This window comes from Mus caroli, chromosome 2 (genome assembly GCF_900094665.2).
Source record: "Mus caroli chromosome 2, CAROLI_EIJ_v1.1, whole genome shotgun sequence".
Lineage (NCBI taxonomy): Eukaryota > Metazoa > Chordata > Mammalia > Rodentia > Muridae > Mus > Mus caroli.
This window is the reverse complement of record NC_034571.1, coordinates 22,245,719-22,257,851: the sequence shown is the minus strand read 5'-3', so window position 1 is coordinate 22,257,851 and position 12,133 is coordinate 22,245,719. Positions and strand designations below refer to the sequence as shown.

The 12,133-nt window shown below is 55.2% G+C and overlaps 2 protein-coding genes across 3 annotated transcripts; both read left to right on the top strand.

Moving 5' to 3' along the window:
* The first annotated feature begins 2,007 nt into the window (after window positions 1–2,007).
* Window positions 2,008–9,623, top strand: Card9 (caspase recruitment domain family member 9). Its single transcript, XM_021156719.2, has 12 exons — window positions 2,008–2,264; window positions 2,681–2,818; window positions 3,826–4,130; window positions 4,198–4,377; window positions 4,514–4,657; window positions 5,041–5,166; window positions 6,341–6,532; window positions 6,999–7,040; window positions 7,458–7,506; window positions 8,869–8,942; window positions 9,303–9,379; window positions 9,453–9,623. Exons 1-12 carry the CDS (start codon window positions 2,081–2,083, stop codon window positions 9,550–9,552), a joined length of 1,611 nt encoding a protein of 536 aa, XP_021012378.1. The 5' UTR covers window positions 2,008–2,080; the 3' UTR covers window positions 9,553–9,623.
* Window positions 9,624–9,735: 112 nt separating this feature from the next.
* Window positions 9,736–11,571, top strand: Dnlz (DNL-type zinc finger). 2 transcript variants are annotated; one of them, XM_021156029.2, is made up of 3 exons: window positions 9,736–10,064; window positions 10,387–10,526; window positions 11,306–11,571. In XM_021156029.2, the coding sequence occupies exons 1-3, from the start codon at window positions 9,834–9,836 to the stop codon at window positions 11,457–11,459; spliced, it is 525 nt and encodes a 174-aa protein (XP_021011688.1). In that variant the 5' UTR covers window positions 9,736–9,833; the 3' UTR covers window positions 11,460–11,571. The 2 variants fall into 2 exon arrangements, with proteins under 2 accessions (XP_021011688.1, XP_021011689.1); XM_021156030.2 differs by having other exon boundaries at window positions 10,383–10,526; window positions 11,306–11,392.
* Window positions 11,572–12,133: the final 562 nt, after the last annotated feature.

The window sequence follows — 12,133 nt, the reverse complement described above, 5'->3', positions numbered from 1 at the left end:
AGTTTCATGTTATTAACACTTTTAAGAAGCCACCACTGTGGAGGCCTTGTGACCTCCATCCTGGAGTGACTGCAAAGCCATGGACTCCCTTGCTGTCCTGGAAACCCAGCAAGGCACAGTCCCTAGCAGTGTGGCCCCGCAAGGCCACTGTCCCCACAGGAGCAAGCAGAGGGCCAGTAAGCTACAGAAGAAGGGGCCAGCTGGGGCTCTGCATAAGTCCCACCCTTCCTTCCCAGACAGTGCTGGAAGCTTTTGCCTCGACTCATCTTGTAGGCAGCAGCGCCTAACAGCTACACTGGCTGGGCAGAGCTAGCAGGTCCCCACGCCCACCTCAGTCTGACTCTTGAAGGGCCACCCTGAAGGAGAAGCTGTGGCACGCAGTCCATAGAGGACTATAGCTGCCTACAGCTTGTGGATTTTGACCAAGCTTTGTTCCACTGCACCTACCCTGCACCACTGTCCTTAGACGGCAGATGAGGATACGAGGCAGGGCCATGTTAGAAAAGCAGCTTTCAGAAGTCTGGATCCAGGAGGACCTTGGACCGCCCATCCAGTCCAGATGAGCAGGCGGGGCGGGCTCCTCTGCTCCCAGAGTACTTCTACTTCCCTCTGTTCTGTTCCTGGATGGGCCAATCAGAAGGTAGACTGTCCCCCTGCGGGAGGACCGGCTGGCTTGTGGCATCAACCAGAACACTTCAATCAGGAAGTGCACAGCCTCCTTCATGGCTCCACCCTTCTCCAGTTAGGGAGCCCTTCCACACTCCCAGAGACCCAGGCTCCTGGTGTGCCCATAGCCCAGACAGCATCAGCTGGCAGGTAGCTCCCACAAGACCCTGAGGTAAGTTCAGTACCCTTCCAGGAAGGTGGGTGGAAGCCTGTGGTGACTGCTGGGGATCCTGGAGTGTGTAAGTACCTACAGGCAGGTGGCCTCCTCCATCCTCACGCCTTCATTTGATTAATCCTTGTACACTGCAGCATAGTCCTCCAGTGCTGGATCATGTGGCTGTGGAGCTGCAATGCAGGCCATAGGCCCAAGGTTTAGAGAAATGTCCGTCCACTGGGTCAACCAGAAAGCAGCAGGAAGCCGAGAGATGCCTCTGAAGAAGAGGCCTGCCATGGCCGTGTCTCTAACTGGAGATGCAGCTCCGCTGGGGGTAGGGACTGAGCCAGGGGCACTCTATGGCCACCTTAACTCAGCCCTAAAATCATTGAAGCCATTCACTGAGGCTACACTTGTCCATATGAGTAACCCCCTACATACAACTGGCCTGGTTGATTCCCATCATGTGGCCAAAGGCCAGGGCTCATCTGGTGGCAGAAAAGCAAACGAGGGAAGCCACAGCAGATGTCTGTAGACTGTGGATGACATTGCCCGCCCTTCCAGTATACTCCAGCCTAGCAGGAAGGCAGACATGCTCCTGCGGCCAACCCTCCCAGCCCTCCCCCGTGCCACAGGCTGTTGCATCACCAGCTGGCTACAACGGAAGGCCTGAAGGGCACGGGGCTGTCAGGGAAGGAGGAAGTCAGACATAGGCTTGGCCCCCTGCACAGTGAGAAAGCCTCCAGCTAACCTGACCCTCTTAGTCCCAATCTGGAGACTGGCCAGCAAGGGTCCATGCCACCCAAGAAGGTACTATGTAGGATGGCCACTAGGGGCAAAAGCTCCTACCTCCAGGGCATGCCAGAGCACTTTTGGGTAGGGGCAGAAGCTAGAGCAGGGCTGTTGTACAAGGAGTATTCTCTTAGACCCCAACCGGTCCCTTCCCTGCATATCCATATGAGAAAGCCTGAGATGACAGGGGCTGGGCAGCTGCTTGGGGGTGGTCAGTTTGACAGGTGGTCTGAGGTGGCTTGTCTATGGACCTCTGCTTCCCCTCAGAAACTGTCCATGAGGCTGAGGAGATAAGGCTGAGCCCTCAAATTTCCCTAGAACGAATCCCTCCTGACCCTGCCCAAAGCCCTGCCCTGACATTCAGGCCTGGGTCCTATCCTAGGCTGACTGCTCCAGGCCCAGCAGGGAACAGAAGGTGGGCACTTCCTCAGCTGCTCTCCCCAATTATAACCGCAGCCTACAGAGGAGATGTCAGACTATGAGAATGACGACGAGTGCTGGAGCACCCTGGAGAGCTTCCGGGTGAAGCTCATCTCTGTCATTGACCCCTCCCGGATCACACCCTATCTACGCCAGTGCAAAGTCCTGAACCCCGATGATGAGGAGCAGGTGCTCAGTGACCCCAACCTGGTCATCCGCAAGCGGAAAGTGGGTGAGGGCTGCTCCCACACCAGCAGGCTCTAGCCCTGCGTGACCCCCACAAGACACCCAGCCAGAGGCCGCTCCACGCTCTCTTCGCTGCCCTGGCCTTGTCCCCACCCAGCTCCATCCCTGTGTAAGATATATGAGTGAGAGACTCCTCCCCTCTTGTCATGTCTACCTGCTGTTGCCCAGTGGAGGAAGGGGAGTCCCCACCACTGTTCAGGCCCTGCCTGAGACAGCCACCAGAGGGAAGGCGGCAGGCACCCTGTCCCACCTAGACTTGAGACCTGCAGGGTGCCTTATTCAATGGCCCAGAAGGAAGGGGGTTGCTAGAGCTTGGGATATCCACCCAGAGTAATCATCCTACCCATCCCCAAGAGCCTCCACCTGCCAGCCCTTGGCCTTGACTCTGTCTTCCACCCGAAGGTGTGCTCCTGGACATCCTGCAGCGGACAGGCCACAAGGGCTACGTGGCTTTCCTCGAGAGCCTGGAACTCTACTACCCTCAATTATACAGGAAAGTCACTGGCAAGGAGCCAGCACGCGTCTTCTCCATGATCATTGGTGAGAGGCACGGGTGTGGGTTGTTGCTGTGGGTGGACTCGGTTGCTACTCAGTCCTGGCTTCTAGGATGGTGTTGGAGTGACTAAGTCTGATACAAGCCTTAGGATGTAGATCAGGGTAGTGGTCCCTGATGATACTCGCAGGCTCTAGGGGGCAGGGCCTTCCTGGATTGCTGAGCTCTTACTGGTCTCTAGAAGAGGAGCCCTTCTCTGCCTTTCCTACTCACAGCCTGGCAATTTCACTGAGAAGTAGTGACCCCTCTGAAGTGCCATTTCTGCAGGGCCCAGTTGTCAGCCAAGAGCAGAATCCTACAGTTTCCAGAGGGGACAGAGGTGGCCTCTCCTGATGGAATAGCCACAACCCCATCAATTCTCATTCATCTCATAAAGAGCACTGTAAGATAAACAGGGCAGGGGTGATGGCACATACCTTTAGCCCTGGTGGTCTGGAGGCAGAGGCAAACAGATCTCTTGAGTGAGAGGCCAGACTGGACTACATAGCAAGACGCTGTCTCAAAAAACAGGGGTAGGGGGAGACAGAGGGCCAACTGGAGTCTTCACCCAGGGCATGTGAGTGGCCCTGGGTGATGAGTCAGAATCTCAGTTCACATGTGAGGGACAGCAAAGCCAACTGGGCCTACTGAGCACACTCAGTCTTGAGAGACCCATCCTACCAGCTTTCTCTGTGGGAGGCCAGGAATGCTCCCTCTGTCCCCCCTAGTCTTTTTTTTTTTTTAAGATTTATTTATTTATTACATATAAGTACACTGTAGCTGTCTTCAGACACACCAGAAGAGGGAGTCAGATCTTGTTACAGATGGTTGTGAGCCACCATGTGGTTGCTGGGATTTGAACTAAGGACCTTTGGAAGAGCAGTCGGGTGCTCTTACCTGCTGAGCCATCTCACCAGCCCCCTCCTAGTCTTCAAATGCACACTTATAGACAAGGACCAGCACGGGGTCTGCAGGTGACAACCTCAGGCTCCATCTGACACCGCACGGTCCCCAGATGCATCAGGGGAGTCTGGCCTGACGCAGCTGCTGATGACAGAGGTCATGAAGCTGCAGAAGAAGGTTCAGGACCTGACGGCCCTTCTGAGCTCCAAGGACGACTTCATTAAGGAGCTGAGGGTAAAAGACAGCCTACTGCGCAAGCACCAGGAGCGGGTGCAGCGGCTCAAGGAGGAGTGTGAGCTGAGCAGTGCGGAGCTGAAGCGCTGCAAGGACGAGAACTATGAGCTGGCCATGTGCCTGGCACATCTGAGTGAAGAGAAGGGCGCAGCACTCATGCGGAACCGGGACCTGCAGCTTGAGGTAATCACTTTCTCCAACTGCAGGAGGGTGGCCTGGAGGAGGCTGCAGCTGACTGGGCCACCCACAGGTGGACCGGCTCAGGCACAGCCTCATGAAGGCCGAGGATGACTGCAAGGTGGAGCGCAAACACACCCTGAAGCTCAGGCACGCCATGGAGCAGCGGCCTAGTCAGGAGCTGCTGTGGGAACTGCAGCAGGAAAAGGACTTGCTGCAGGCCCGGGTGCAGGAGCTTCAGGTCTCTGTGCAGGTAGGGAGACCCACCAGTGCACACCAGGCCTCATACCTGCAGGGGCTTGAAGCTGGGCACACCAGATGGTACAACTGCAGTGGCTGTGGCATTGTGGGCCTCCTCAGCCAGGCTTGTTGCCTTCTGACACCTCCAGGAGGGTAAGCTAGACAGGAATAGTCCATACATTCAAGTGCTGGAGGAGGACTGGCGTCAAGCACTGCAGGAACACCAGAAGCAGGTCAGCACCATCTTCTCCCTACGCAAGGACCTCCGCCAGGCTGAGACCCTCCGGGCCCGGGTGAGAGACCAGGGCAGATAAGCAATGCCCACTGGGATCCTGGATGGTGGGGTCTGGGACCTAGCTCACTGTCTCCCCTTTATCAATTCGTATAGTACACAGTAGTGCCGTGACACCCTTTGGGCTTACAGTGTGACCAATGGTGACTGAGGCCATGGTCTTAGACTAGGTTAGCCTTGGACTAGATTGGACTGGAACTCCAGTGCCTTCCTCATTATCCCAGCTAGTCCCACCTTGTGTGCCCTGGAGCTGTTGCTTTGAGTCCAGCCCAGGGGGAGGAGGAGGGAGGGGAGGGGGAGGAGGAGGGAGGGGAGGGGGAGGAGGAAGGAGGGGAGGGGGAGGAGGAAGGAGGGGAGGGGGAGACTGAGTGGTGCTTCCTGTAGTGCACCGAGGAAAAGGAGATGTTCGAGCTGCAGTGCCTGGCCTTGCGCAAGGATGCCAAGATGTACAAGGACCGTATCGAGGCTATCCTGCAGCAGATGGAGGAGGTCTCCATTGAGAGGGACCAGGTAGGTGAAATGGAGAACCAGGAGTGTTGGGGTATTGGTGCGGCAGACACTGGAGCAGTGGTCAAAGCATTTTTTATTTATTTATGCTCAGGGTAACTTGGCAGTGTTGGAAGATAGAACCCGGGACTGCTTGTACAAAGTCTACCTTACTCAAAGGAGGAGCTTATGCAGGAGGAGAACACAGCAGTCCCTGTGCTGGGGGGGGGGGGTGTAAAGGAGGTGGGAGACTTCAGTAGGGAGAGGAAGCTGCTAGGTGCATAGGCTGTGGGTAGGGAGCATTTGGTACAGGAACCTGTGGTGGCTCCCGGGCAGAGGCAGTAGCAGTAGTAGCAACTCACCCTGCAATCCCAGCAGTTGGAGGTTGAGACAAAATAATTACTGTGAATTTAAGGGCAGCCTGATTTACCATGAATTCCAAGCCAGTTTGGGGTCCAATGTGAGACCCTGTCTCAAAAAGCCACCACTAACAATAACAAAAAGTGGTAGCAACTGAGCCATGTTTGGTAGTACATGTCAGTCCCAGCATGCTGGTCCCTGGATTTAGAGGTAAAGACAGGACAATCATAGATTCAAGGCCAACCTCAGCTAACAGTAAATAGGAGGCCACCTTGGGATAATGAAACTGTCTTCCAAGAAACAAAAGGGAAAAAAAAAACCTTTGTGTTTATTTAAGAACAGCCATGAATCCTGTTTTTTGTTTTTTTTTTTATGTCAAGCTGCATCCAGAATTTATAAAATATGTCACATAGGTGGGACAGAAACACCCACTGGCTATCTGCTGGGGATGTAGGACTTCTCAGTTGGGCTTCCTATGAACCACTGAGCATAAATCACAGAGATTTTTGGCTGCTTCTCTGAAGTGTTTTGTTTTGTTGTCTGAGACAGTGTCTCATGTAATCCAATCTTGTCTCCAACTCAATATCTGTCCAAAGATGGCCTTAAACTATTGATCCTGCTTCTGCCTCCCCAGTGCTAAGAATCTGGTTATTTCCAACTCCGCCCAGGGCTTGTTCATTTACAGAGAGCCCTGACTGCTTTGAGAATCCCTCTAGTTCAGCAGTTCCAGCTGTACAACAGGGTGGCTGATGTCCAGCCAGGACCTGAACTGCCAAATGAGAGCCAAGAGCATCAACCAGGTCCTTTGCTGAGGGTGTGCCCTCTGCTATTCCTACAGGCTATGGCCTCCAGGGAAGAGCTGCACGCACAGTGTACCCAAAGCTTTCAGGACAAAGATAAGCTTCGAAAGCTGGTTCGAGAAATGGGTGAGAAGGCAGACGAGCTGCAGCTACAGCTGTTCCAGACTGAGGGCCGATTACTGGCCGCTGAGGGCAGACTCAAGCAGCAGCAATTGGACATGCTCATCCTGGTAGGCCTCTGTGTCTGCTGTAGCCAGGGAAGGCTGGGCAGTGAGAGAGCTGGGGAGGATGTGAAGTCAAGGCAGGATTCCAAGAGGAACCATCAGCCTGGAAGCAGCCCTATCACTGACCTGGCATGACTGCTGCCCTGCTTGTGGCCTCGGAAAATGCCTGGCCTTCCTGAATCCCAGTTTTCCTCATTAGAGCTCTTCATGGCAAAGTGACAGCCACAGATGTAACTCAAGGCCCAGTTATCCACACCACTCCAATGACAGCAGCCTTGACCAAGGAGTAACCTTCAGGTGGCTTGGAGTGTAGTGCTAAGAAAGACATATTCTGGGCATATCTAGAAACATGTGCAGGGCCTCCCTAGAGGATGGAGCCTGGATGGGGCTCTTACCATGCCCTACACACCCCATACCCAGGTGCTTGGAACCCCTACAGCCCACTGACCAACTCCCTTTTCTGTGGCCATAGAGCTCTGACTTGGAAGACAGTTCACCCAGGAACTCCCAGGAGGTGAGTGTGGACATAGAGTGGTCCTCCCCTGGCCTTCAACCTCTACCTGACCTCACACTCATCTCCCACATGGTCCTGTCCCTTTAAACTGGGCTGTCCCTTTTCTCTCATTTTGGGTTGGATTCAGGGAAGAGTGCTGGCCAAACTCTAAGCTGTTACTGTGAGCGAAGTGAGTCATAGACTAATGCCCCATATCCTGGCCTCTCAGGACAAGAGCTTCATGCTAGGGTTTCCTTTGCCTGTTGGCCTGACTGGGACGGAGTCCCTGAGAATCTCTGTGCAGAGGGGTAATAGTGATGGCTGTGTCAACTGAGGAGCTGGAGTCAAGCGGGCAGTGGGCTGGGCCACACTTAGTCCCGGAAGGGCAATGGTGGCTTGTAGCATGGTCTAACTGGGTGGCATGTCTCTGTTTGGAAGCTCTCACTGCCTCAGGATCTGGAGGAGGATGCCCAGCTCTCAGACAAAGGTGAGGATACTGTGTACTATCAGAGGCGTGTAGGCTGCAGTCTCCCGGCCTCCCTAACCCTGGCCCATCCTCAGCACATAAAGCTGTGTCACTTACTTTGTCTCAGAATTCACACCACTCCAGCCAAGGATGTCTCAGAATTCACACCACTCCTCCCCAAGGCAAGGAGAGTCAATGGTGAAGGGCAGAACTCTTAGACTAACACACCCGGAGAATAAGGAATCTGATTTGAACGTGGGACTTAGGTCTCAGGGTCTGTGGCTCAGGGGACAGTGATTGTGGAGGCCCCATCCTTCATAGGTCCATCTTCCCCCACTAGCCTTCCTCCTGCAGGGGGAGATACTAGCCAGTACCCAGGTGTGCTCAATGACGAGGGGAGGAATAGAGCTACGGACAGGGCCGCAAGCAAGGAGCTGGGGATTGTGCTACCCACAGTAGCAGGGTGACAGGCAGGACTCTCCTCTGATCTGATAGCTGGGGGGTGGCAGCTGGGGCAGCTGAGGGTGGGTGGCGAGAGGGTCTGGTGCAGGGAGGAGCCCAGGAAGTTTTCGTGACAAGTCAGACAGACTTCCTCAGCTTAGCCTTACCCCAGGCTCTAACCAAAGGCAAAAGGGGAACAAGAGGTGTAGATGGAGAAGCACGGGTCACCCACTGCAGCCCCCAAGACCCAACCTGAAGCCACTGAGCTCCATGTGGGCACACAAGGAGAAGGATGCAAGAGCAGCCAGCTCCCTTGAAGGCATGTCAGCAGTTAGGCACAATGAAAATGAGAGGGGAAGGGGGCAGGGCTGCTGGGAAGGTGTTGTTCTCATACCCTGAGCTCTCCTTGAATATAACTGTTTCTTGATGTTCATAGCCTTCCCTGCACACCTTCTACCTGGAGGCTTGAGCCTTGGTTTGCCCAGAACCTGGGGCATGTTGGCTCTGGCCACCTGGAATGATTATTCTTCTAATTAATATGGTGTACTTGCTCTAACCCAGGCCCCCAAGGCCCTGAGCTCTCCACTGAGGCTACCCCCACACCACCCATGGGAACAACTAGGCACAAAAATGTTGCCAAGCTAAAAGGGACATGGACTGGGGCATGCATTCGCAAATAATCATGGGGACCTGGAGTCTTGCCTAGCCATCTGTCCTTGTGTTTGGTGGCAGTCAGCTTGGGCGGTATGGGTGACTGATGGTAGGAACCCTGTTCATGTAGCAGTCAAGGGTTCAGCCTGTTTCTGTGAAATGCAGTCCCCACTGGACTCATGTGAAGGTCCCAGCCGGTAAGGCTGGCCTAGGCTAATGCTAGTTGGGCTGTTAGCAGAGGGAGGTGGCCATGCCAGATGGGGCCCCCACAAGCACAGATCTTCCTTTCAGGTGTACTGGCAGACAGGGAGAGCCCAGAGCAGCCCTTTATGGCTCTGAACAAGGAGCATCTTTCACTGAACCATGTAAGGCTGATTGGGGTTCCCAAGAGCCCTGGTTACTACATGGCTGATCCTGGGGAGGAGGGTGACGCCACTGGACAGCTGGGGATCACAAGGTCTCTGGTAGTGTATGGGTAGGATGTAACATTTGGATAGTGGGGTGGTTGGATAGGGGAGGGGACAATGTAAGGACACCCATACTGCTGTTCACTGCAAAGAAGTCTTCCACTCACCTGGCTACAAAGGGGTAGTCACCCCCACACTCAGTCATCTCGGAGTCCAGCAGACCCCACGGCCAGCTAGCTATGCTCCACACCTCCTGGAGTCCCAGGGCTGCTGTGGTAAGGCCACGGTGTCCAGCTGCCGGCCCCGTTCCTTCTCTAGGGCATGGGGCCCAGCAGCAGCGAGCCCCCGGAGAAGGAGCGGCGGCGCCTCAAGGAGAGCTTCGAGAACTACCGCAGGTGTGGGGCGGCGGGCAGGACGGCTGGCGGGTGGGACACGTGCGCCTACCTGCTCACACTGCGGGCCCCACAGGAAGCGGGCACTCCGCAAGATGCAGAATAGCTGGCGGCAGGGAGAAGGGGATCGCGGGAATACGACAGGCAGCGACAACACCGACACCGAGGGCTCCTAGCGGACCGCGCCGAGGCTGAGCATCTGTGGAATTGTGAAAGGATGCTGCGTTTTTTTTACTGTATTAGAATTAGAAAATGCAGCTAAATAAAATAATCACCGAGCTGAGCCTGTTGATTGGATATGCAAGCGGGGCGACACCAGGGGGCAACAGAATGCAGTGCACCGGTGGCGGGTGGAAGCCGAAGAGGGCCGCTTCCGGCCGCTGCGCCCGTTGCCAAAATGGTCGACGCAGCTTCACGGGGCGGTGCAAGAAAAGGCGGCTAAGGATTCGCAGACGGGATGTTGCGGACAGCGCTGAGCCGCATGCCGACACTACTTCGTAGTGTGCGGACCCGGGATTCCGGACCGCGGCGGCTTTGGGATTTGGGGACTCGCCTAAAGACCGCGGAGAGACTTCGGGGCTGGGCCTGGGGCTGGCGGAGCTCGAGCTCCGCGCCGGGATCATCAGGGCGTGCGGCGGCGCTGGGGCGCGTGGAAGCGGACCACTATCAACTCGTCTACACCTGCAAGGTGGGCGCGGTCGGCAGCACCCCGGTGCTAGCTGGTTTCCTGTAGGCGTAGGGTCCTGGCAGAAACGTGGAAGTATCCTTCGGACCAGGGAGGAGGCGGAGTCTTTACAAAAGCGCTGGGTGGGAATGAAGTTATGTCTGAGGGACAGGGCCTTCTAGGAGATGGGTTGGGTTATCAGAAGACAGGCGTCTAGAAATGACGCTCTCACCTAAATGGGATCATCAGGGAAGGGGTTGAGGCTGTCCCTCAGGATGGAGTTAGACCTTGGGAGGAGGGACTTTCCTATGTATGCCTTGCCTGACCACCTCTCTAACCCAGCTAGGTCTGTGGGACTCGGTCATCCAAGCGCATCTCAAAGTTGGCCTATCACCAGGGCGTGGTCATCGTGACTTGCCCTGGTTGCCAGAACCACCACATCATCGCAGACAACCTAAGCTGGTTCTCTGACCTGAAGGGGAAGAGGTGAGGCCAGCTGGGAGGGGTAGGAGACAGTAAGATTGTGTCCCTGTGTGAGCCTGGATCCATTGCCTGGCTCTCTCTACCTGGACAGCCCAGCTTCCACGTGGACCTGGAAGCAGTTGAATTTGAACTTCAGATGAATTATGAATGGCCCCAAATATGGCAAACTAGTTCTGTGGCTCTACCTCTGTCACTGCCTGACCTCTGATCTCTCCCAGAGGCCTTATCACTTTCTAGTGGAGGCTTTTTGTCCTCTGCCAACTCAGGGCAGATGGAAGGGTATGTGTCAGATTATGGACTGGGGCAGCCTTCAGTGGTGTTCCCACTTTTGGGAGAGCAGTGGGGAGGGCCAGAAGTCAGTTTGGAGGCTGTGCCTGATGCCTTCTTAATGTTCTGTGAGGAGGGATCAGTGGCAGGAATAAGGGAAGAGCCACAGAGGAGATAGCCTGTGATAAGTGTGCAGGCCTTGGGTCTCTAAGGTTCGCCTCTTGGTCCTGGGCTGCAGAGAAATCTCAGCTCTGATATATGTAGGAACAAGACTGAAATGCAGGGATGGGCGTTACCTGGTGAGAGGCAGGGCCATGGCCCTTGGTGGTACACTGTACGAGAGAGATGGCTTCTGAGGATTTGTTAACATACACATTTGGTGAAGGTGCCATTAGGTGCCTACAAGGTACTGGTGTCACTCGGATGCTAGGACAAGTGTTCCAGGCCCAAGATGACCATGGGATGCCCTTGAGGGAGCCCAGAGTAAGGCTGATGCTGCCCTTACTGTCTTGCAGGAACATTGAAGAGATCCTAGCAGCCAGAGGAGAGGAGGTGCGCCGAGTGTCTGGTGACGGTGCCCTGGAACTGATTCTGGAGGCTGCTGAACCACCTGACACCCCAGAAGGGGGTGAGGATCCCCCCAACCCTGGCAAGATGGAACAGAGCTGACCTGTACATTCCTATAGCTGTGGACTCCAGTCTTCCCAAAAGTCACTCCCTTCACTTGGAGCCTCACAAGCCTGCTGTTCCTTGTCAGTAAAAAGCCATCACCTCCAGGGACCGGGCCTGGGCTCCTGTTTTTCTCTTGTGAAGTCAGAACAACTCTGGGACTGTCAGAGCCCAGCCTCATGCCCACCCATGGTGGCCACAGTGGTGGCTTCGGGGGTGGCTTTGTCCCAGTGCAGTCGGTCTCCTTCTTAAGTAGGGCTGGATCTGGTCTTGAGTTAGACTCAAGCCTTGGGCGGTGTTTTGTTCCTCAGAGCTGTTTACTTCTTCCTCCTATATGACCTGCCTCCCCACCACCACCCCCAGCCCTGGTGGCTTCCGTTGTTGAGCTAGTATCCAGCCCAGCCCTGAGGTTTGGTTTCTGTAGCAGAACTGGCTGCTCTGGGTGGCCACCGAGGAGCAGAGCGCTGCTCAGAGACTAAGGGGAGTGATCCAGGCAGAGGCACTCCACACACACACACACACCATGAGCTGCCTGCACCTCTCAGTCCTCCTGTTTTGAGGTCCAAGAGGAGATGCATGAAAGTGCTGAGGGCCGTATCATGCTTGCCTTGTGTGTGCTTCATCTCCTAACTTGGTTTGACATGCCTTTGGGATAGTCTTGTGTTTAGGAAGTC